The sequence below is a fragment of the Panthera tigris genome, chromosome D2 (genome assembly GCF_018350195.1).
Source record: "Panthera tigris isolate Pti1 chromosome D2, P.tigris_Pti1_mat1.1, whole genome shotgun sequence".
NCBI classification, from domain to species: Eukaryota; Metazoa; Chordata; class Mammalia; order Carnivora; family Felidae; genus Panthera; species Panthera tigris.
Genome location: NC_056670.1, coordinates 11,366,544 through 11,390,918, shown reverse-complemented (window position 1 = coordinate 11,390,918; position 24,375 = coordinate 11,366,544). Strand labels below are relative to the sequence as shown.

General features: G+C 38.4%; 1 protein-coding gene across 1 annotated transcript in view; it reads left to right on the top strand.

The window, feature by feature from the left end:
- RYR2 (ryanodine receptor 2) overlaps nt 1-24,375 on the top strand; it is a 753,483-nt gene that overhangs the window by 243,438 nt on the left and 485,670 nt on the right. The window contains exon 3 of the mRNA XM_042960054.1: nt 19,036-19,140. Coding sequence (XP_042815988.1) covers nt 19,036-19,140 — 105 coding nt within the window. The remainder of the gene's footprint in view (nt 1-19,035; nt 19,141-24,375) is intronic.

Below are 24,375 nucleotides of genomic sequence, written 5' to 3'. Positions count from 1 at the left end.
TGATATGAAAATAATTGGAAATAGCATCAGAGTAAACAAATTGAGCTATAGTTATAAGCAGGTTAGAGCAATAAAAAATGGATGAACAACATGTATTGCCATCAATCAACATGGATGGATCTCAAAAATGTACTATTGCACCACCAAAAAAATTATGAAATAATATATAATCCATGTTTTTAATTATTTAAAGGGCAAATGCCAGCAACCAAATTTAAACAATATATTGTGTAGGTTACAGAAATTTGTGATAATCTTATTTAAAAAAGCAAGGGAATGTTATTGGGTAAAGGTACACAGGGACCTCTAAAATCACTCATAATGTGTATTTTGTTTTTTAGTTTTTTTTATTTCAGAGAGACAGAGACAGTGTGAGTGGGGGAGGGGGGGAGAGAGAAGGAGAGAGAGAATCCCAAGCAGGTTCAGTGCTGCCAGAGCAGAGCCCCACACAAGGCTCAAACTCACGAAACCATGAGATCATGACCTGAGCCAAAACCAGAGTCAGCCGCTTAACCAACTGAGCCACCCAGGCGCCCCACTCATAATGCGTATTTGAACCTACTTGATGGATTCATGGGTTGGGTGTTTATTTTATTTAAAACGTATTTCTTTACATATGTTCTTTTGAGGATATGCTACTTATTCAGTAAAACTATGAGGGCCTAGAAGATAATGGTGGGAGCCTAGTCTGCAGACTTTGGCCATAGAGGAAGTGTTAGCAATAAATAAAAAAGTTTCTTGACTATTTTACTAATGCTGCCCTCATAAATGGAGGAGGAAGTGTGTGGATGAAGACACTAATGACTCACAATTAAACCGAGGCAAGAAACTTAAAATATTTATAAGACTGGGCTATGGAGTAGTCCGTTATAATCACCTATAGTAGCAGATAGGATTAAAAGCCATTTTACTAATTTTCTGGTCATGTGTGTACATCTATCAAGACTAAAATGTGGGCCTTCTGAGTTCTAACACATTGTTTCCTCTGTATCCATCATGCCTTAATATGATGATTCATTACAATAAAAATATATCATTTAATGAGTGGAGAGATAATTTTGACTTCTTTGAGATATACGGTTTTACCCCAACACTTTCATTAACTTGAACCTAAGAAAAGAGCAATCCTTTGGGAGCCATGTTGAGTTTAATTTCTCTATAGTTTTTTCCTTATGATAAGATACCATTTGTCTACTGTACTTGAATCCAGCCAGTGTTTTCTTTTCTACCTTAAAAGCTTTAAAATAGGGGCGCCTGGGTGGCTCAGTTAAGCGTTTGACTTCGGTTCAGGTCATGATCTCACAGTTAGTGAGTTTGAGCCCCATGTTAGGCCCTGTGCTGACAGCTCAGAGCCCGGAACCTGCTTCAGATTCTGTGTCTCCCTCTTTCTCTGCCCCCTCCCCTGCTCATGTTGTGTCTCACTGTGTCTCCAAAAATAAATAATAAAAAAATTATTTAAGCTTTAGACTAGTAACATTATTATTACTTTTTGCATCACTTGGTATATCGGGAGTTCTGTATTCTTTCACTTAGTGTTTACATCGTGAGGAAGCATCCGAAGTTCAGAGGGTTTTGGTGATTTACCCAAGGTCCCACGGTAGCTGAGTCGAAGAGCTAGAATTCTAATCCAGTTCTAACTACAACACAATGAATTGTCTTAGCAGGAACTAAATGGTCAACTCAACAGTGAATGTATCTTGTGTTCTTCAGTGGAAAAGCAATGTGGAATGCTGGCCTAGATTTTCATAGTGTAATGGTGACAAGGTCATATGGAACAGAGGTAGAACTTCCACAGAAATTCTGAACTTGCAGTCATGAATATGTTCAATATGATTTTAGTTTCTGTGTATATTTATTGGTTTATTTACTTATGGAACTTTGTCATCTACCTTATTTATTAAGCTCATTTGTCCTTTGTTCCTGTTTTCCATCTGGGAGCATTCTGTCAAATTTCATGGCTCCTGAAATGTTGCGTGCTTTAACCCTAGAGTCTGCTTTGTTCCTTCTGATATTTATACACATTCTGAGAACTCCTGATCCCAGTACTATATACAGTGTAATACCGCATTATATATTATATGTAATATATAATATTTGTAAAATAATATATGTATAATGTAATATAAATAGATATATTTGCAAGTTATATTTGTACTATTAATAGTTACGTTGAAGTATGAGCCTTCCGTCAGCTGTACTGTCTGCTCAGTATTATTTGTCCCTTATTGTGGTCTGTAGAATAATAGACTTTTACTACTATCTCTGGTAGTGGTCTCCACTCTAAAATGTTGCCTCTGGGAGGTACAGGCAATTCAGTGGGTGTGGGAAGATAATAGAACATGTTTTTGTATTATTTTTATTCAAAAACAAGTAAGAAAGAAACCAGATTTTATCAACAAACATGGCACAGTTTGAAAGTCTTGCAAGATTAATCCTGAAGATGAACAAGAGTTCCTCAGTTAGGATTTGTTTGATTTTAGTGAATCATAACACAGTATCAGTTTAGTAGTTACCTATCTTATACGAGTTCCTAGATGAATTGGCTTAATAAATCTAGGGAAGCAAAAATAAGATAAAAACAGAGAGGGAGGGATGCCTGGGTGACTCAGTCGGCTAATGTCCAACTTTGGCTCAGGTCGTGATCTCACTGCTTGTGAGTTCGAGCCCTGCATTGGGCTCTGTGCAGACAGCTCAGAGCCTGGAGCCTGCTTCGGATTCTGTGTCTCCCTGTCTTTCTTCCCCTCCCCCGCTCATGCTCTGTCTCTCTCTGTCTCTCTCAAAAATAAATGTTAAAAAAATTAAAGAAAAAAACAGGGAGACAAACCATAAGAGACTCCTTAAATACAGGGAAGGTGGGTGGGGCATGGGCGAACTGGGGGATGGGCATTCAGAAGGGCACTTGTTGGGATGAGCACTGGGTATTCTATGTGATGAATCACTAAATTCTATTCCTGAAATCATTAATAAAATAAATAAATGTCAGATGCTTACAGCAGCAACAGGCACAGAGTAGGGGGCAGCTGAGTGTTAGCCATGATGATTATTTACTATAATTACTATTAAATATTCTAGTTCTATCTAAATTAGCTCAAAAAGTGAACAGTTGTCATTTCGATATTCTGTAGAATACAAATGAAAACTATCCTCGCAATGTAGGCACAAATAAAAAGATGAAAGTAAGAGTTGGTATTTTCACTTCCACAAACTCTTTAGCTTCCACAAACTCTTTGCCAGCTAGCTGTATTATGAGGTAAAACAACAGTAATTAGATCTGATAAGAAAACGGTCAAAAACACTCAAGTCTATCAGAACATTTATTTTAATTACAAATCTTACCCTATGGTTTACTTGTTCCTTGAGCCATATAAACTAGTCAGAGTATATAGTCATCACAGTGAGACTTTTCAGAACTGAACTATTTATTTAAAGATTTTTTTAATGTTTATTTTTGAGAGAGAGAGAGAGAGAGAGAGAGCGAGAGAGAGAGAGCACACGCAAGTGAGAGAGGGACAGAGAGAAAGGGAGAGAGAGAATCTGAAGCAGGCTCCAGGCTCCGAGCTGTCAGCACAGAGCCCAAAACGGGTCCTGAACCCACAGACTGCAAGTTCATGACCTGAGCCAAAGTCAGACAAACTTCAACTGACTGAGCCTCCCAGGCACCCCTCTTTTTCAGCTTTAAAAGCCTTTAAACAAATTACTTTTGAGATTAAACTTCACTTGAAACCAGCCTTTCATAGTATTGTATTACAGATTTTTAACCCATGATTTAAAAAACCATGAGCCATATTCAGCCGTATTACATTGATAACCTGAGCAAAATTTGTTCTGTTCAAGTAAAGTAAGTTATAGAAAATGTTTTAGCTTGATTTGTAATATTTTATAATGTATATTAGTACTGGAGTTCAGATGTATGATGAAACAGTATTTTAATACGTTCTGTTTTGTAATTTATGTTCAAAATATTTGCTTATGGAGTTTGTGGTAGGCTCCATTGATGCCACAGGTACCTGGGTCCTTATCCCTGTAACCTGTAAAGGCATTATATGGCAAAGGGGATTTTACAGATGTGGCTAAACTGAGCATCTTGACATGAGGAGATTGTCCTGGATTAGTTGGGTAAGTTCTGATTGGAATTAGAAGTATCCTTCTAAGAGGGAGGGTCAGAGAGATTTGACTACGGAATGGGAGAAGAGGTTGTGGTGAATGAAGATTGGTATTGGAAGGATATGCTTTGAAGGTGAAGTCAAGGAATACAGGTGATGTGTAGCCCCCGAAAAAGGCAGGGAACCCTCCCTTCGGTGCCAGGAATACAACGTTGCTCATATGTTTTTTTTTTTTTTTTTTTTTTTTAAATGTTTAGTTTTGAGAGAGAGAAAGAGCACTAGCAGGGAAAGGGTGGAGGGAGAGAGAGAGGCAGAATCTGAAGCAGGCTCCAGGCTCAGAGCTGTCAGTACAGAGCCTGATGCAGGGCTCGAACTCATGAACTGTGAGATCATGACCTGAGCTGAAGTCAGATGCTTAACTGACTGAGCCACCCAGGCACCCCCACCGTTACTCGGATCTTGATGTTAGCCTAATGAAACAGATTTCAGGTTTCTGACCTCTATAGCTGGAAGAGGATAAGTTTGTGTTGCTACTGAATTTGTAGTAATTGGTTAAGCAACATTAGGGAAGTCATACAGGGTATACAGTGAGAGAGGTTTGGAGACCAGTAATCTCTACTCCAGTTTCCAACTTGATGAAATGCTCTTGCTTGAGGTTACAGAAATTAGGTGTTTTACACCATCGCGTTTTAATTCATTTTTCTTCCTTCAATGGCTACATATTGATTTTTATGAGATCCCGATATTCCACTTATAACACAATTTTCAGAAGTTCTTTTGAGAGGTGTCTGGGTGGCTCAGTTGGTTGAGCATCCAACTCCTGACTTCAGCTCAGGTCATGATCCTGAGGTAGTGGGATCGAACCCTGCATCTGGCTCTGTGCTGAGTGTGAAGTCTGCTTAAGATTCTCTCCCTCTCTCCTCCTGAACTTTTTAAAAAAGTTTAGTTCTTTTGAAAGATGATAATGAATAATTTAATAGGAAAAACCAAATTTAAAAATCAAATTGAGAAGGCAAAAATGTATTTCATATTTCAGCATGAATTTTCAAAGGCAAAAATATGTTCAAACAGGCATCCTTGAAAAATAAATCTTCGTTTAAGGAGCTGAGTTTTTACACTGTTTTTTGAAATGTGTTCATGGCTAAAGTTATATATGTAAAAAGGAGTGCTAGCTTTGCGGGTGCTCAGATTCCCAATTTGAATTTGAGCATTCTGTGATAATTGAATTGTTAGTCCATTGAGCATGAATCAATTCAATGTGAGCTGTTTAAGTTGGTTAGTGTTTCAGGCGTATCATAGACTGGAAAGGTTTGAGTAGTTTCACGCTTAAAGATGAGAATGTTTTCTTCAACAGAGATGGAGACTTTCCTCAAGTCCTGATAAATTATGTGCTTACTTTTCACTGGCGGTTATGGCCTGGTGCTCTGCAGGAAATGAGATCAGTCTAACGAAGATGTATTTCAGCAGGCACCGAAAACTTAACTAGATCGTTCATTCTTTAAGCAATTATGGGTATAAACATAAAGTGTGGTTAATGGGGGTGAAATTAATATAAACTGGGATTAGCTTGTAGAAAATAGATGGATGGTTATTTTAATGGACGTTTTTATCATTAAATCTTTTTACTAGGATGAAACGTGTCATCATTCGTTCAATTTTATTATGTTATTTGCCAAATAAAAGATTTACAAGTGTGTAATTTTATCACCAAAGAATTTACTTCTGTAAAGGTCCAACAAATTTTTCAGGTTAGTAACCTACCTATGAATGGAGTAGGTGTGTATGAATCCATCTAATTTCCTGCAAGAAAGGGTCCTGAAATAACGTAATTAAATTCTGTGCAGAAAATTTTGATTTTTTAAGTGTTCTTCAATCTTAAAAACATTATTCTTAAAATCAGCATGAATTAGAATTTTTAAGGCTTCACAGAAATGTTAGATTTTGCATTGTTTTAACATATTTACCTTGGAAAGATCACATCTACCTTATTTAAAAATCTTTAGTTAAAAATTTAAAAGTAATACAATTTAAAAATATTTCTAGGGCTTAATTACAAATATTTTTTCAGTGGTTCATTTGCAATGAGATGGTATATGTATCACAGAATTGTTTTTCTTTAATGGGCCTTGCCCATGGAGCACAGACAGTACTATTCAGACTTTTCAACAAGATATATCACAAGTGAAGCATAGTGGAGGGTAAGGAAGTCTCTAGGTTACTAAATAGTGAGAAAAGATGTGTTGCGTACAAATATGCATCATACAAGGCGGTTTGAGTCAGAAGGAGATGCTGCACAGATGTACTACTTGAGCTTGGCATTGAAGGATGAGTAGAAATTGGACAAAGGACAAAGATGGGAATAGGAAATAGGTTTATGAAGAGTAGAGAGTTATCCAATGTAGCCCAATCGTAGTAAGCATTAAATATAGGCTGGAAACTTAGGTTGGATCTAGAATATGGACACCAGGCAGGGAGCTTGGATATAATTTACTAGGCAGTGGGATTTACCCCCTAGTTTTATTGAGGTTGTAATTGACAAATTAAAAAAGTGTATATATTTAAGGTATAAAATATATACGTATAAATATATATATATATATACACATATATATCTCACATATATGCACACACACATACACACACACATTGTGAAATAATTACCACAGTCAAGCCGTTTAACACGTCTCTCACCTCTCACAGTTAAAATTGTTTTTTATGTGGTGTGAACCCTTGAGATGAACTCTCAGCAAATTTCAAACAGGCAATACAGTATTGTTAGCAGCAGTTACTGTGCTGTACATTAGATCGGCAGAATTATTCATCTTGCAAAACTGAAATGTGGTGCCCCTTGACCAACACCTCCCCATTTCCCCCTTTTCCCTAGCCCCCAGCCACAGTCATTGCGCTACATGCTTCTGTGGGTTTGACGATTAGAGATTTTACCCATAAATGAAATCATGCAGAATTTGTCTGAATCCAACTGATTTCACGTGACATAATGCCAGGTTCACTGATGTTGTCACAAACCACAGGATTTCCTTCCCTTAAAAAAAAATATTTTATCAAAATTATTTTTGATAGTGAGAGTGCACGAGCAAGTGGGGAAGGGGCAGAAGGGGAGAGAGAGAGAGAGAGAGAGAGAGAGAGAGAGAGAGAGAATTCCAAGCAGGCTCCAAGCTGTCACTGCAGAGCCCAATGTGGGGCTCAAACCCACAAACCATGAGATCATGACCTGAGTGGAAACCAAGAGTTGGACACTTAACCAACTGAGCCACCCAGGTGCTTCCCTTTTTTTTAAAGGCTGAATAATATTCCTCTGTTATTCCTCTGTTTGTATTTTATATATTATTAATTTTGTATTCAAGTATAATTTATAATATCCATCCCAATAATAATGTTCTATTTTGTGTGTGTGTATGTATATACATCATATTTTCCTTGAAAAATATACGGGGAATGGTTACATTGATTTTTGTCATTTTATTTTTTGTTTTATGCCTCCTCTTTTTTGTTGTTGTTTTTGTTCTTTTGTTCCTTAGTCATTTCCTTCTTTTGTGTAAAATGGTTAGTGTGCCATTTTGAAACCTCTTTTGCTTATTTTTTGCTATGTATTTTTAAAAAAAAATTTTTTTTAACGTTTATTTATTTTTGAGAAAGAGACAGAGCATGAATGGGGGAGGGTCAGAGAGAGAGGGAGGCACAGAATCTGAAATAGGTTCCAGGCTCTGAGCTGTCAGCACAGAGCCTGACGCGGGGCTCGAACTCACGGACCGCGAGATCATGACCTGAGCTGAAGTCGGACGCTCAACCGACTGAGCCACCCAGGCGCCCCTGCTATGTATTTTTTGAGTCATGTTCTTAGTAGTTACTCTAAGAATTGAAATATGCATTATTTTAATTTATTGTAACTCATCAATGTAACTTCACAATATACTTAAGGTTAATACTAATTTAATTCCAGTAAAATAAAGAAACTTTGTTTCACATAGCTCCATTCTTTTTGTACTATTTTAAAATCATATATGAGTGTCGTAAATCCAATTATACAGTTTTATAACTGTTTCTTTATATAAGCTTATGTCTTTTTCCACCTTTATTGAGGTATAATTGACATAACACTGTTGTGTAAATTTAAGGTGTACAGGATGTTGATTTGATACACTTATATATTGCAAAAAGATTGCCACCATAGCATTACGTAACACCTGCATCACATCACATAATTACCCTTACGTTTTTGCGGTGAGAACATTTAAGATCGTCTCTCTTAGCAACTTCCAAGTATATAATGCAGCATTATTAACTATAATCACTGTGTTGTAGATTGGAGCCTCTGAATTTATTCATCTTAAACTGGAAGTTTGTACTCATTGATCAGTGTATTATCTTTTCCCCACCCCCTTGTCCGTGGTAAGCACCATTCTGGTCTCTGAGTTTGGCTTTTTTAGATTCGACATATAAGTGATACGTCGTACTTGTCTTTGTTTGACTTAGCTCACTTAGCATAAGGCCTCAGGTTCAATCCTGTTGTTGCAACAATCGTGTTGTTGCAAATGGCAGGATTTCCTTCTTTCTTACGGCTGAATAATGCTCCATTGTGTATGCCCCACATCTTCTTTATCCATTCATTCATCGATACTTAGATTGTCCCTATATCTTAAATATCTTGATAAATGCTGCAGTGAATATGGGAGTGCAGATCCTGTCTTCACTTCTGTTGCGTATATACCCAGAAGTGGAGTTGCTGGATTGTAGGGGATTTCTATTTTTAATTTTTTGAGAAATCTCCATACTCTTTTTCATAGTGGCTGCACCAATTTATGTTTCCATCACATGTAAACGTATTCCCTTTTCTCCACAATGTTGCCAATATTTGTTATTTCCTGTCTTCTTCATAATAACCATTCTATCAGGTGTGAGGTGATATCTCATTATGGTTTTTATTTGCATTTTCCTGACAGTGATGTAGAACACCTCTTTAGGTACCTTTTGGCCATTTGAATGTGTTCTTTGGAAAAGTATTCAAGTCCTCTTGCCCATTTTTGTTAAAAAAATTTTTTTCAATGTTTATATTTATTTTTGAGACAGAGACAGAGCACGAACGGGGGAGGGGCAGAGAGAGAGGGGGGGGACACAGCATCCGAAGCAGGCTCCAGGCCCTGAGCTGTCAGCACAGAGCCCGACGCGGGGCTCGAACTTGTCAACCGCAAGATGGTGACCTGAGCTGGAGTCGGCGCTTAACCGACTGAGCCACCCAGGTGCCCCTCGTCCATTTTTAAATTGGATTGTTTGTTTGCTGTTGAGTTGTATGCGTTCTTCATACATTTTGGGTATAAATCCCTTATCAGATAAATGTTTTGTCTTTTCATTTTGTTGATGGTTTCCTTTGATGTGTAGAAGCATTTTAGTTTGATGTAGCCCCATTTATTTTTACTTTTGTTGCCTTTGCTTCTGGTGTCAAATCCAAAATCTCATTACCAAGACTGATGTCAGGTTTTCTTCTAGGAGTATTCTGGTCTCAGGTCTTGCCTTCATGGATTTAATACATTTTGAGTTAGTTTTGGTGTGTGGTGCAAGAGGGTGGTCCAGTTACATTCTTTTACATGTGGCCATCTGATTTTCCCTATATAGCTTATTGTTGACCCATTGTATATTCTTGGCTCCGTTGCTGTAAATTAATTGACTATATATGCATAGGCCTATTTCTGGGTCTCTGTTCCATTCTATTGATCTACGTGCCTTTTTTTTTTTTAATGCCAATCCTGTCCTGCTTTGATTACTGTACCTTTGTCATCTAGTTTGAAATCAGGAAGCACGATGCCTCCAGCTTTGTTATTCTTTCTCCAGATTGCTTTGGCTTTTGGGGGTCTTTTGTGGTTCCATACAAATTTTACGATTGTTTGCTCTCTTTCTGTGAAAAATGCCATTGGAATTGTGCGCCCAATGTGGGATTGGATCCCACAACCCGTGAGATCATGATCTGAGTGGAAACCAAGAATCAGATGCTTAAACGACTGAGCCACCCAGGTGCCCCAGAAGAACACATTCTGATTGCCCCATTTCAAGGTTGTGTTACTTTTCTGCGTTTGGCTTTTCTTTTTTTAGGAACTTGCCTGGACTAAATCTGGGTAATATGTCTCCTCCGTGGTGTTTTAACACTGATGTCAGTGCTCAAATTTTTCTCTTCATTCTTATTTTTATTTCAGCCTGGATTCCTGTAGGTTGCCCTGTTCGTTTGTAGCATAGAGTTAGGGCAATGGTTGCACATGCATACTTTGAACAGTAAGGTTTCTGTCCTCAGCACGTGGACTTGTGTGTGGGTGGAGAAGTGCGTGCGAAGTTCAGGCCATTTGAACCCTGCTTCAGATTTACTTTCTGCTAGGTCCTTTGTGTCTCTTTGTGCGCGCACTACTCAGGGTTAGCCAGGAGTCTCTGAAGAGCTTGGGACTATTTTGCATGCTGGCAGCCTCACTCAGGAATGTATGGAGTCAGACTAGAAGGGCTGTTGGGTCTTCCTGGAAAGGGTCACTTTCACAGACAACGTAGGGTACGTGACATCTGCTCCAAATCAGATGAGCTCCCTTCTGTGATGTGGCACAGCTGCTCGTCCTTACAGAGGACAGATGCTTGGGCCACACATTGTTTTTGTTTTAGTTATCAGTGTATACTTGCTATCGTGACACTGCCACATGCTTTCTACATATGTGATGAACATATATGTATTTTGCTAATCCTTAAGAATATCTCTTTGGTGCAGAGTGAAACTTTGCTCCAAAATAATTTATGGTGACTTTCTTCTTGGGGTTGTGTATTCATCCATTTACTTACGTATTTACTCCAGCTGTAAACTCTGAATTGAGTGGGGACCCTAGAGTTTTTTAATGGATTTCTCAAATTGGAGCCCAACTTCCTGGAACATCATCATGTATTTATAGGACTAGAAATTATATGCTTTAAATTCGAATAACATAGTGGGCCAACACCTAGAGTCTGGAGAGTTAGGCTTTGATAAAGATTGTGACTGATAGGTGTTTGACTTAGCAGTGTTTAGAAGTAGGGGCTATATCCAGTGAACCCTTAACAGCATGTATGGTTTTTAAGATACCTTCATATTGAGTCTTAATTCATAGCGGAAATCTCTCTTTTGGTTTCTTTTTGAGTGTTTTGCTTTCAAAATATCATGTACTTGTGTTCTGCCCAACTATGGCTCCCACTCAAGAGGTGAGAGCAGACTCGACCTGAGATCATATTCCTGGGTGTTATTAGAATGGGAGAGGTAATGTGTGATGGAATGTCAAACTAGTGGACCTCTGTATTTGCACTGGCGCCTTTGAGTCATCTGAGTGTTAAAGTAATTGTACAAATAAGATAGATCGGCGTATCTACTTAATATTGTGTTTAAAGGACATTGTATAAAAAGATACGTGCCAGTGGGTGAAATGAACACCCGAGCAAATCATATGAAACCCTATGAAGTCACTTGGGATTTTCATGATAAACTGCTGAATTGGTAGAGCTATGGCTCTTTGTAGTGGTGATTTACACTAATTACCAGTCATTTAAACCTCCTAAAAGATCCTTCTCCACCTGGACCCATGTTGTCAAGAACGCCAAGTGCAATGGCTTGAGTTTTTCTGAAGAGATTCAAAGCCTTTAGACCCCGGGAAACCCAGACATAATCAGTTTTATCTGTTAGGATCGCATTTAGCCTTGTCTATTACAAAGCTGAAAATTAGTTTGCATAGGATAAATGTTTCTTTCTCTAAGGCAATTGCATGTTAATCTTTGGTGCAAAGTGGGATGAAGGGAAAAAGAATATGACAAGAAAAACTACCCAGACCTGTGAACTCTCATAGAAAGGTGTGAAAGTATTGTAATAACCACATTGGCAGGCTGGGGATATAGTGAAGTGTTATGATTGGAGTTTTGAAGACATATAAAGAGGAAAAAGTGAACCAGGATTTTTCTTATATCCTGCTTGATAATCCCTTTTACAGTATTTCATGTAAGTCAATGGGATACAACACCATAATTTTATTGGAATGGTGGAATATGTAAACATTTTAAAGAATATTATTCCCCATCTGGTAGGTGAAATTTTGTCTGTTTCCTGTTTCTACTTGGCAGCTTAAAAAAAAAAACAACTTTATTTTTTGGAGAAGATACATTTTGGTACCTCCATAGTTCATGGAGAAGTTGACCCTCCGTGGTTACAGTCCCTTGCCAAAGGCCACTCAGCAGATGGGTAGCTGAGCAAAAACAAATCTGTCTCAACTCCAGACCATCTGCTCCACTCTAAAATATACTGTCTTCACATTTCTTGATAGAACGTTGGTTCTTCTCTTAATTTACATCTCTGCGATTCTGAGCTTTCTATCTGATTTAGGTTTTTCTTAAATTAGGCAGATAAAAATGATATTTTATTGGCATTTTTCGGTTTATAATGCGCTGATCTTCTTATTTGAACCTCAGAACAATTCTCTGAAATATGAAAAGCATTTTGCCACTTACACAGATGGGAGAGCTCAGACTGATTTACCTACGGTCCCTTGGCTAGCTACGCCCTGGGTCTGAGCGCCATGTCCTCTGATACAGTGTCTTGCTCTTTTTCTTATGCTGTCGAACTGCCATGAGCTAACATCTCATTGATTTTCAAAATACATTTTGTGATATCTGAGTTACCCCACAGGTTATGTGGAGCACACTTGGAAGTCACTGCATAAAGGTGAAGAAGCAACCTGTCTTTGTGTCAGGAGTACTGAAACAGAAGCGAAAGTGGAGATCTGTCATTTGGGCTATAACTACCTACATCCCTGTAGGCAGAAACACTTGGAATCAGAGGTTGAGGTCAACTCATTGAACGGTGAACACTGTGTGTTGTAAGCTAGCACATCAGGCTGGTCAAGCGGTGGCTGGGGGGGTGAGGGTCCAAGTTGAGTGACCATGTTATGTGGCAGAGAACTTGAACCAGTCTTCAGAAGGCATATGATACATGTAGATTCTCTAGCAGTCTTGGAGGAGCCTATATGGATAGGCTCATAGACAACGATCTCTAAGACATATTAGTAATTTAAAATACGTAGTTTGGACAAAGGGAGCCCGTTAATGGGAAAAGCCATTCTGTACGCTTCTGTGTGAGCATATGTGTGAGTGCACAACAAAAGACCTGGAAAGGGGCACAGCCAAAAGGTCATCATCCATGCGCTGACACCTGGGAGGAAGGATAAGGGAGAATGAGTATCATTAAATTTGGGAAGAGAGAGCTTTCAGTTTTTTAGTATTGTTTGAGTTTTCAACAAGGAAAATGTTTTCATACGTAATTCTATTTATGTGTGATTCAAAAACATGAAATAGTTTTCATAGGTGGAGACCTGGAAATGGATATTTTAGGCTAAAAGAGGAAAAGCATGAGCAGGGGTATGAGGATGCTAAAAAGGAGTGATTAAGGGGCTCCTGGGTGGCTCAGTCATTTAAAGCGTTCGACCTTGGCTCAGGTCACCATCTCACGGCTGGCGAGTTCCACGCCTGCATCAGGCTCTGTGCTGACAGTTCAGAGCCTGGAGCCTGCTTCAGATTCCGTGTCTCCCTCTCTCTGCCACTCCCCTGCTCACACTCTGTCTCTTTCAAAAATAAATAATAAAACCTTAAATTTTTTTTTTAAAAAAATGGAGTGGTTAGTTGCTATGCAGTTTTTATACAGCGGTAAGAGATGAGCTGTGACTTACGTAGTCCCAGATAACCGGTTGCAGTTCAGTTAAGGTAATGGCATGTTTCAATAGGTTTTTTAAGTGGGTTAGGCAGATATATCTGTGGAAGCCAAATGGTTTGATGGGTACCTCAGTTGGAAACCTAATTGATTTCACACAGACTCTCCAGTGCCAACAAAGCCAGATGCCGTATGTGGTTATTCTGGAGAATTTTCTTCCCTTAAGGCCAGGTAGCTGTTAGGCAGAGGAGAACAGCGACCAATTTGTATTTTAAAAAGAAGAAAAGATACCCAACCATGCTGCTAGCTTAAGGTTTGTTATTCTTGTGAACGTACACATATCCTCATCGAATTGGGGTTGTCTCTACGTGAAGAGTATTGCTAACCTTTCGCCTGCCCGCTTGGGGTACTGTTCTGGGCAGCCCAGGTAGACATTCAGACAGAAGCACTTTGAGTTAATTTCGCATGGGAAAGAAATGTGTGTGTAATGTGTAAGAGGTAGACAGACGTACATGCTGTGCTGGCCTTCTTAGTGTTACATTCTGATGTGGTCTCTTTTGAAGTCCTTATAATGGAAGGCATACAGCATAAGAGTGGTTTCCACGATTTACGAGCACACTCATTGTAAGGACAGAAGAGTCTCTTGTTTTAAAATATTTACTTACTTTGGGGAGAACGCAAGTCGGGGAGGGGCAGAGGTGGGGGCAGAGGATCCAAAGTGGGCTCTGTGCTGACAGCAGCGAGCCCGACGCGGGGCTCCAGCTCAGGAACCACGAGATCATGACCCGAGCTGAAGTTGGATGCTCAGCCCACTGAGCCACCCAGGTCCCCTGTGAAGTTTTCTCATATTGCAGTTTGAAAACTCAGATTTCTTGGTAACAGGACTTTAAAACATAAGAGATGGAGGACAAGATGATAGCTTGCAGATGTTTGTGGGTTGAGACTCTCACGCCTGAGGTTTCTAGAATGTAGTACTTTATTTCTTGTGCCTGCTGTTAGGAGTCACTTTGATACCCGGCCATTTAGTTGGTTTGTAACTAAAGAACAAGACCCTTTCTTTTTCACTGACTCAACTTTCTTTTTGGGAAGTGGGAACAAAGGCTTAACATAAATACTATGTTATGGTTTAGCTATTATAAAACATTCAAGGTTATTTGAAGAAACATTCATCTACATTAAGGAATACTTTTGGTGGTTCACTTAAATTTTCTTTTTACATTTATTTACTTTTGAGGGACACTGAGAGATAGAGCACAAGCGGGGGAGGGGCAGAGAGAGAAGGGAAGACACAGAAACAGAAGCAGGCTCCAGGCTCTGAGCTGTCAGCACAGAGCCCGACGCGGGGCTCGAACTCACAAACTGGGACATCATGACCTAAGCTGGAGTCGGATGCTTAACTGACTGAGCCACCCAGGCGCCCCTTGGTGGTTCACAAGTTTGGGCACCTGGGTGGCTCAGTCAGTTAAGCAGCCAGTTAAGCAGGTCATGATCTCATGGCTTGTGGGTTCGAGCCCCACATCAGCCTCTGCAATGACAATGCAGAGCCTGCGTGGGATTCTCTCTCTCCCTCCCTCTCTGCCTCTCTTCTACTCACCCTCTCTTTCTCTGTCTCAAAATAAACTTTAAAAAATAAAAATAAAAGATAACAAGTTATAGTAATGATTCTGTTGCGTAAAATAACCAGATGATTTTTCCTCAGAACGAAACAAACATGATACTACAGAGCTTTGATTTGTATCGTTTCACATTTTTGTGAAAGGGGTAAACAATATTTTCTTCTCAGCTTTTCTATTACATCTATGTGTATTTTGAGGAGGAGAGGGGCAAAGAGAGAGAGAGAGAGGGAGAAGAGAAAGATGGGTCAGAAGAAAGTGGGTTGAGTCTGAGAGAGAATTACTTTTGTGGATCGTCTGTTCCTTTACTCCTGCTAATTCCTACTGTCTAGAAGAACATGTGTAACAGGCATGTCATGCTGTGGCCAGATGAAATTAGTGTGGCAAGGTTAACACATTCCAAATTCATGCCTTTCCATGTCATTCCATTTTCAAGGGTCTTTAAAATAAATGCAAGCTGTTGTAGTGATCCATTCTTTTAACATTTTGATCAAATGAAGCATGAAACAGTTTAATAAATACATCCAGTGTATAAACTTTTGAATGTTACCAGAAACTACCTTTTCCTGAAAATACTAGAACATTTTGGATATTATGAACAGGTGCATAATTAATGATTTTTTAAGTGTATTTATTTTGAGAGAGAGAGCACGAGTGGGGCAAGGAGGGGGAGAGAGAGAGAGAGAGAGAGAGAGAGAGAGAGAGAGAGAGAGAGATAGGGAGGGAGAGAGAGAGAATCCCAAGTAGGGATTCTCTGTGCAGAACCGGATGCAGGGCTTGAACTCACACTATGAGATCATGACATGAGATGAAGTCAGACACTTAACCGATGGAGCCACGCAGGCACCCCTGATTTGTGATTTCAAACACTGTTTCTCCAGAGCAGACTCCATCCAAGAGTCAGCTTTAAGACATGAGTGGTACTCCTGAGTGCCACAGAGAGAAAGGACAGTATACAAAACTAATGACCATAGCTCCCTTATTTTGAGCTCTTGACATTGTGATACGCCTTTTTACTTACTTGTCTTTCACAGGAACTCCATGCGGATGGTGTAGTTGTTGTAATTCCTAAACCATTTTCCAGGGAAGGAAACCAAAGATTAGAAAAGTTAGCAGCTAGTAAGTAGTGAGGCCAGGATTATTGCTTAGGTGACTGTGTATAGAATCCAAGCTCTTAACTGTTTTAATATAGTCATTCTAAAGCAACTAACGGATGTGGGTCTGAAGTCAGTCCAATGGTACATTGGGAACAGTTCTTGTAGATTCCTGAGAGCTATGTGTTACATATTTAGGAATTTTATGAGCTGATTTATAAACTTTGACTTCGAGACCAGCAATTATTAGAGTATTTGTGTCACAGAAATGGGCAAATGCTACCCATCAAGGCATTTTTCCCCCTGAGAAATTGGTTTACTAGCACACCATTTAATAACATGGCAGTCTATCCGCCCCGTTGGTATAGCTTCCAAACTCTCACAATTAAATGGATAAGAATGGAATAAATGCTTTGAGTAACAGATTTTTTCCCCATTGGCCCTTGTCTTGGTCCGATAAATTGCAGTTAATATAGTTAGACCCGAGAAAGTTAAACTTAAAAGAATTTTTCCTAATGTCATAGTAAAAGAGAAGTTGTTGCCTAGCCTCTAGTCTTTCATCTGGGCGTTTTGGAAAGGGAGCCCTTGTCCAGCTGACTGCAGACTGTGAAAGCAGTAGCTATGCCCAGATCTGGGTGTTTGCTTTGACGACCACTTGAGGTAGTCTGAGAAGGAATGGAAGGAAATTTGGGGGCATCAGAAGCCCTGAATGGGAGAATAGAGGAATCCAACGAAGGGAATTTCAGTTGGGATGAGCACTGGGTGTTGTATGGAAACCAATTTGACAATAAATTTCATATTAAACAAAGAAAAAATAAAGAACAGGGGTATGTGGGTGACTCAGTCAGTTAAGCATCTGACTCTTGATTTCGGCTCAGGCCATGATCTCACAGTTCATGGGATTGAGCCCCATGTCAGGCTCTAGGCAAACGGTGTGGAGCCTGCTTGGGATTCTCTTTCTCTCCCTCTCTCTCTACCTCTCCCCTACTGTGTCTTTCTTTCTCTCTCTCAAAAATGAATAAATAATCTTAAAAGAAGATAAGTAACAGGGAGGCCTGGGTGGCTCAGTTGGTTTAGTGTCCAACTTTGGCTCAGGTCATGATCTCACGGTTCATGTGTTTGAATTGGGCTCTCTGCTGTGAGTGCAGACCCCACTTTGGATCCTCTGTTTCTCTTTCTCTCTCTCTGCCTCTCTCTCTCTCTCTCTCTCAAATAGATTAACATTAAAAAAAAGATTTAGGGAGGAAGGAAGGAAAGATAGATACATACATACATACATATATACATACATGGGTGCCAGGAAGGTTTGTGGGGTATGAGTAACCTTAGTGACCAAGATTATATGTTCATTTCATCCACAAAAGAATTTTAATTCTGGAACCCTGGTTCTCCATTTTCCTTGAAACCATCAAGTATCATTCTCTGATGATAAGAATCATTTTAATGGTAGTGATTCAATTTAATAAATATTTAGACATGAAAAATTGTAATTTTGATTCATTACATCAAGTTAGAATTGTCTTCCTAATGTTCGTTTTGTGAAGAAGACATTGTGTCACTTGCATGTACTGTTTAATGTATTCATAATGGTCTTCTGTTAGGAAAATCCTCCTTTGAGCCTCTTCCCAGACCCGGTTGGATTGCCCACTGGATCCTGCTTATCTAAAGCAAAAAGCATTCATGAACGATAATAATACTTGCTCCTGATTGGGATAGTTGTCTCTAACTCGCCAGTCAGTTCTTACCCTGTTTTCTTCACCACCTTGATAGTTAAGCTTTTGGGATTTTCACAATTTATGGAGTTATTGATTGGAGTGGAAGTTTTAAGGGAAGGAAAGAGAAAGGGAAAATACACACTCCCCACCCCACTCCAAGACAGAGCAGAAGTCAAATTGCCACATCTCTAGTTAGAGGCCAAATATATATCCAACTTGAGTAAAACAAAGTAACTGTCTTTTTTCTGGATGAAGAGAAGCCTGTGTAAATGGCTATTTTGTACCAATTCAGTTTTATATTTATTAACTTGGATAGTTTGAAGCAAGTATTATTCTGTGGTTTGTGTTTTTTATCAGCTGACTGCTCGGTAGGTTAGAAGAATGCTTGGAAGTCCAAGAAATCAGGATTTTTAATACTGCCTTGAAAAACTTGGTAATTGTGACTTTGGAAAAGTAACCTAACTTCTCTGTTTTTTTATCCACATAACAATAGTAATCATCCTTACCATGGATGACCACACAGGTTTCTGATAAAGCTCTGAGTGCAGTGCCTAAGTGAGTAGGCACTCGGTACACCGTGGCTGTTGTTATCCATAAATTAAAATGTGGATTAAGTGTGAGCAGATTAGATAATGTATTTCAGTGATTGAGGAGCTGATAATAGAGAATTTATAAGTAATCTTTTTTTTTTTTTATGAAAGAAACTGAAGTTTAATAAAGTAAATTGGGTCCGACTGCTTGATGATGATGACGACAATGACAATGAAGGTGATGACAATGGCTTCTCTCCCTCTTTCCACACAGAATGTTCCCCCAGACCTCTCCATCTGCACTTTTGTGCTGGAACAGTCTCTCTCTGTCCGGGCCCTACAGGAGATGCTGGCTAACACAGTGGAGAAATCAGAAGGGGCAAGTACTTAATTTATGTTTACTTAACAGTATTTTAATGAATGGTTTCTTTCATAGGTATTGGATATCTTCTTTTTGCTAAAGTAAGCCAATGTGTTTTACTTGTGATTTCCTGAAGTTTGACTTCCTGCTTTATCCAGCAGTCCTGTGATGTCTTAAAGAACTTAAAAAAAAAAAATCCAACCTCAAGATGATGTGTGTCATTGAACCTCATGCTTATGTCTGTGGTTTAAAACAGAATCTTTCTTTTAGCATTTGTGTGTTTTCGTACATTTTCAGAGCTGTTATTGTTACCATTTTAATGAATTGCTTTATGCATGGCTATTTGTCATTAATCTTCATGTCATTTTCAAATGCCGCTAACCATGTTGACTATGTTCCAAGCTTCTTTATGGCAAGTAAAATTTCATGGCACTCTTCTATACTTTAAGAAATAAAATTAGGGTGATAGGGCTTTAGTCAGTCAGAGCTTTGCAAGCAGCTAATAATTTTCTTCTGAATATTGGAATTCTTATTCTGTCCCCTAATGAAGACATTTTTCTTTGTAGCATATTTGGCAATTTAAATTTTTTTTCCATGCTATAACTTGCTATGACTGATTTCTTCACTACTTTCAATTCTTAACCAATTCATTAAAGTTTAAAATTAAGCCAGAGGATGGATGGCCAAATTCTGGTTTCTTGTGGTTTTCTTGTTTGTTCATTTATTTATTTATGGTGCTATAATTACTGCAGTGTATAGTTTAAGAAAAGTACACCATTTCCAGGACTGAAACTGAAAATTTTCTCTTGCCATTACTGTTCTATGTGTTACTGCTATTGTTTTTAATCATTGTTCCAGTTTAGATGAGTAAGAGCGTTGAAAAATAACACCTAGTTCTACAGAAAATGAATTATGATGTGATGCGTTTTCATTAGCCTTGTAATTTTTAAAAATTTAGTATTACACAAAATTTAATTGGTTTGTGCATCAATTCTAAATTTGTTTTAAATGTTAATAGTATACCAGTAACTAGGGAGGACAAACTTTAGTGATTTGTGTTTGATGGTAGAATAAAAACTTACTTTACAAAAGGTCCAAGTGTATTATATGTGTTTTAACTTTTTTGAGTTCATTTTTGGTTACAAAAGTTTGAAATTACTGTATTAAACTATATAAAGTTTTTTTTTTTTAATTCTGTTCTTTATTGCAAAGCTTTTAAAATAGGCTTACAGAGGAGTAAACCATTTCGCAGTTCAGCTAGGTTTGTTTCTACCTGGAATAACCTCTTCTGATTTTTAAACAGCACTGAAGCATGTCAGCTTTGAAATTCAAGTCTATTTTTAAAAGGAAAAATCATTTTTCTTTTGCCTCAGCATCTAGGAAAGTATATTTTTATATTTTTACTTATATATTACATATGTAGTATATTATCTTTTTACTTATATTTGTAGATACCAGCTTATATATATTATATATAATTAATGTATATGTATAATTAATATAATATAGTATAGTATATTTTTACTTATCTTTGTAGATACCAGCTTATGATGAAAGGGTCATAAATTTAAATTTTATGTTGCTAAACTCATTTTTCTAAATTTAACATATTTGAAACGATGTCTTATCCCTCCCAAATCATGGGGTTAGACTAGGTTAGCTCTAAATTTTCTGCGTGTATAGGAAGTATTGGAACTACCATTTTATTTATTTTTTATTTTTTATTTTTTATTAAAAAAAATTTTTTTTTCAACGTTTATTTATTTTTGGGACAGAAAGAGACAGAGCATGAACGGGGGAGGGACAGAGAGAGAGGGAGACACAGAATCGGAAACAGGCTCCAGGCTCTGAGCCATCAGCCCAGAGCCTGACGCGGGGCTCGAACTCACGGACCGTGAGATCGTGACCTGGCCGAAGTTGGACGCTTAACCGACTGAGCCACCCAGGCGCCCCTGGAACTACCATTTTAGAAGTTATGTGTTTAAGGTATTTATTAGAATTTCTGTACCCCCACCTAATAATTTTATTTAGCTGTATTTTATTTTGAATTGTTCCCCCTCTGCAGGTTTCTCTCTGTTTCTAAGGTAGCAATTTATGTGATTTGTGAAACACCATGTTTTAAAGATCAGCGTAGCTGCCATAAGGCGTTAATTCAAAAGTATAAATTGAGAAAAATTTGCTATAGGAAAGGGACCCATTTCATTGACCTGAGTGTCAATTTTAGATGAGCAGCTTTTAGGAGGAAACCACTGTCCTCCCCTCAAGGGGATCCTATATTTTGTAGGAAGAAAGACTCTTCCAGACCACAGAGAAGTTTTGATGATACCCTGAAGTGATACTCAGAATATTTAACAACTAATTTGGCACAGGTATCATTTTCTCAGAGTGGACCCCAGCTATAATGCTAGAGGCTAAGTCCTGGAGAGACTTGGGGGTGGTCCCAGTGATTTGGGGGTATTCTGAGGTAGCCCTGGAATTTTCAGAGTTAGGGAACACTCAGGATTTGGTACCATGACTATTTACCAAGAAGGATAGAAATTCTCCATGTTATCAACCATCTAATGATGATAATACAAGCTAAATGGCATGTCTGATTGATCACATTTGATAGGTGGATGTTTCTGGCACTTGTAGGAAGCAAGTCTTTTGGATTCCAAGGGTACCCATAGCCTCATAACTAACTAGTTCTACTTTGAATTCATTATAGGAATCTATGGCAAATCCTTTTGTCAAGCAAATTATCATCTCCAACTTCATAAACTGTGCAGATTTGCTTAAGGAAAGACCCACTGTTACCAGGAGGAAGTATGTCAACAGAGTAATGCTGATTTTTCCCATAATCAACAGAGCCTTGTTCTTTTTCTAAAAAATAATTCTTTCTAAATTCCTTATGTGATTCAGTAAATTGCATAATACCATTTAATGTCCAAAATGCTGTCATACGCACATAGCAATCTGAACACACTTGAAGATAAGGAAAAAAATTTCCATCTAAAGCCATCCTTTTTCATTTTCGCTCATATTCTTGAATCTCTCTGAATAAATGCATGGTTTTCATAAAGCTTCAGGAAACTAGCAAGAAATTCCCAACATCATTTGTGCCAAAACAAATCATGAAAATTACTGATAGCAAAAGGGTATGTGTAAGATGAAACAGGGCAAAAATATTACCTAACTTGTGAAGGTTTGATTCCACAGAGTTGCTTATTGTGACTATTTGTAAAAGAAGTAACATTTTTGTGGCACAAGAGCATTCTGAGGGATTTTATCTAAAGGGATTTTCTGAAGTATCTGTTTAATAAAAACAATGTGTAATAAGACAGACCTAGATCATGTATTTATCCATTGACTATCATTCAGCTTTTTATTCTTATTCAAAGCATATCGATATTAAATAAACTAAGACCTGTTGATCTGAGTAGCTGCTCATAGAGCCTTTAACATTTTGAGGGTGGAGATGAAATATGTAAAACAAGAAAAGGAAAATGATCGCTGGAGCAGTGCCCATCCCTGGGCTTCTGTACATGTACATCCTCGCTTCTGTTGCTCCTTCTGTCCTTCTCCTGGGTCTATAACTTGTCTGTCTGTGAATCCACATCTGTCAATGTCTTCTCACAGTTCAGATTTATTTTGCAGGCTGGTGGTATAGCACAGGGCCAGTAGCAGGGCTTTATAGAATTAGAGAAATATTTTAGAATACCACTCAGCTACGTATCCTTCTGTGGCTTTGGGGAAGGTAAGTCTTTGCCATCAGGTTTGGTGGTTATTACATTATGGTGCGTGTAGACTGTTTAGCGTACATTTAACAGTGGCTATTGATATTCTTTTACTTATTCTTTTTCTTATCCCTGTGTACTCCCTTGGGAGAACTGGTACTAATTTCTTACTGCCTTTTCCCTGGACTTGGCCTATTCTTTGCAATCGTGGTTAGTCTGGCTCTGGGTCCCTCTTCCTCCGACATTCTGACCCCCCATAGTTCTGCCAGTATACTGATGGCACAATTATGTTAAACTGGAGTCTGTGATAGCATTCGCTACGTGTGTTGTGGTTAGTACAGTTTAATGAGTTAGGTGATCTTATGTTTCTGGCTATTTTATTATACCGTTGTTAATTCACAAACATTTTTAATGAATATTTTCTCCATACAGTTGTACTTGTTTAATGTATACTTTAAGGATTCCATTTCACAGGAGAACAGACAGGAACTTTCCATATAGAATAGTGGAAAGAGAAAAAAAACAAAAACAAAAAGCAACTAAGAACAACCCCGAGATGATCTTACCAGTCAAAGGTTTAAAGTAGTTATTGCAACTATGTTCAATGAAATAGAAGTTTCAAATACTTAACATTGAAGAATTATTCAGAGGAACCAACTGGAATGTCTAGACCTGAAAACCACAATATCTGAAAAGATCACCTAGCTAGCATGTGGTAGGGCTGGGGTACAAATCTCTATCCTTTGGGCTCTGAAGTCTATGCTTTTAAGCTCTTTACTATGGAATATCCATGTAATAAGAGCAGTGGCAGAGCTCGAGGTGGTATCACTGTTAAATCAGCGGGAAGAAAAGGGATGGACCCCATGGAAGGCTCTGGGAAGATAGAGTCTGAGAGATGAGGAGAACCGGGAGAAAATAGTCACAGAAGCCACATATATTGGTTTCTGGGGCTGCTGTGACAAATTACCATGCACCGGATAGCTTGAGACACCATAAATTCATTCCAATTCTTGAGGTCACACATCTACATTTATTCTCAGTGGGCTGCAGTCAAGGTGTCGGCAGGACTGCAGTCCCTGTAGGACTCTGGGGAAGAATCTGTTTCCTTGCCTTGTCTAGTTCACGTTTTTCATCTGTGGCCAATCCTCTATCTTCAAAACCAGCCACATGTATCATGTAACATACTTACAGATTCTGGGGATTAGGATATGGATGTCTTTGGGGTACCATTATTCAGCCTGCTACTTCTGTGATGTCGTTGGAAGATGTTGTTAAGATCAGATGAAAATCAGAGAAACCTAGTTGGATAAGGACTGAAAAATATCCTTTTTTGCAAACCGATCAGTGTCCATTTCAGTCTATCTTATATATATGTACCAATTCATATTGAAGACATATTTAAAATATTTAAGACTTATTTAAAAGACTGTATTCTCTGAAGAGTTTTTTGAGTTTTTAATATTAATTGGGCATTCCAAAAGTAGATCTTAATGTTTCTTTTATATCCTTATTCTTGTATTTTGGTATATGCTCAGTG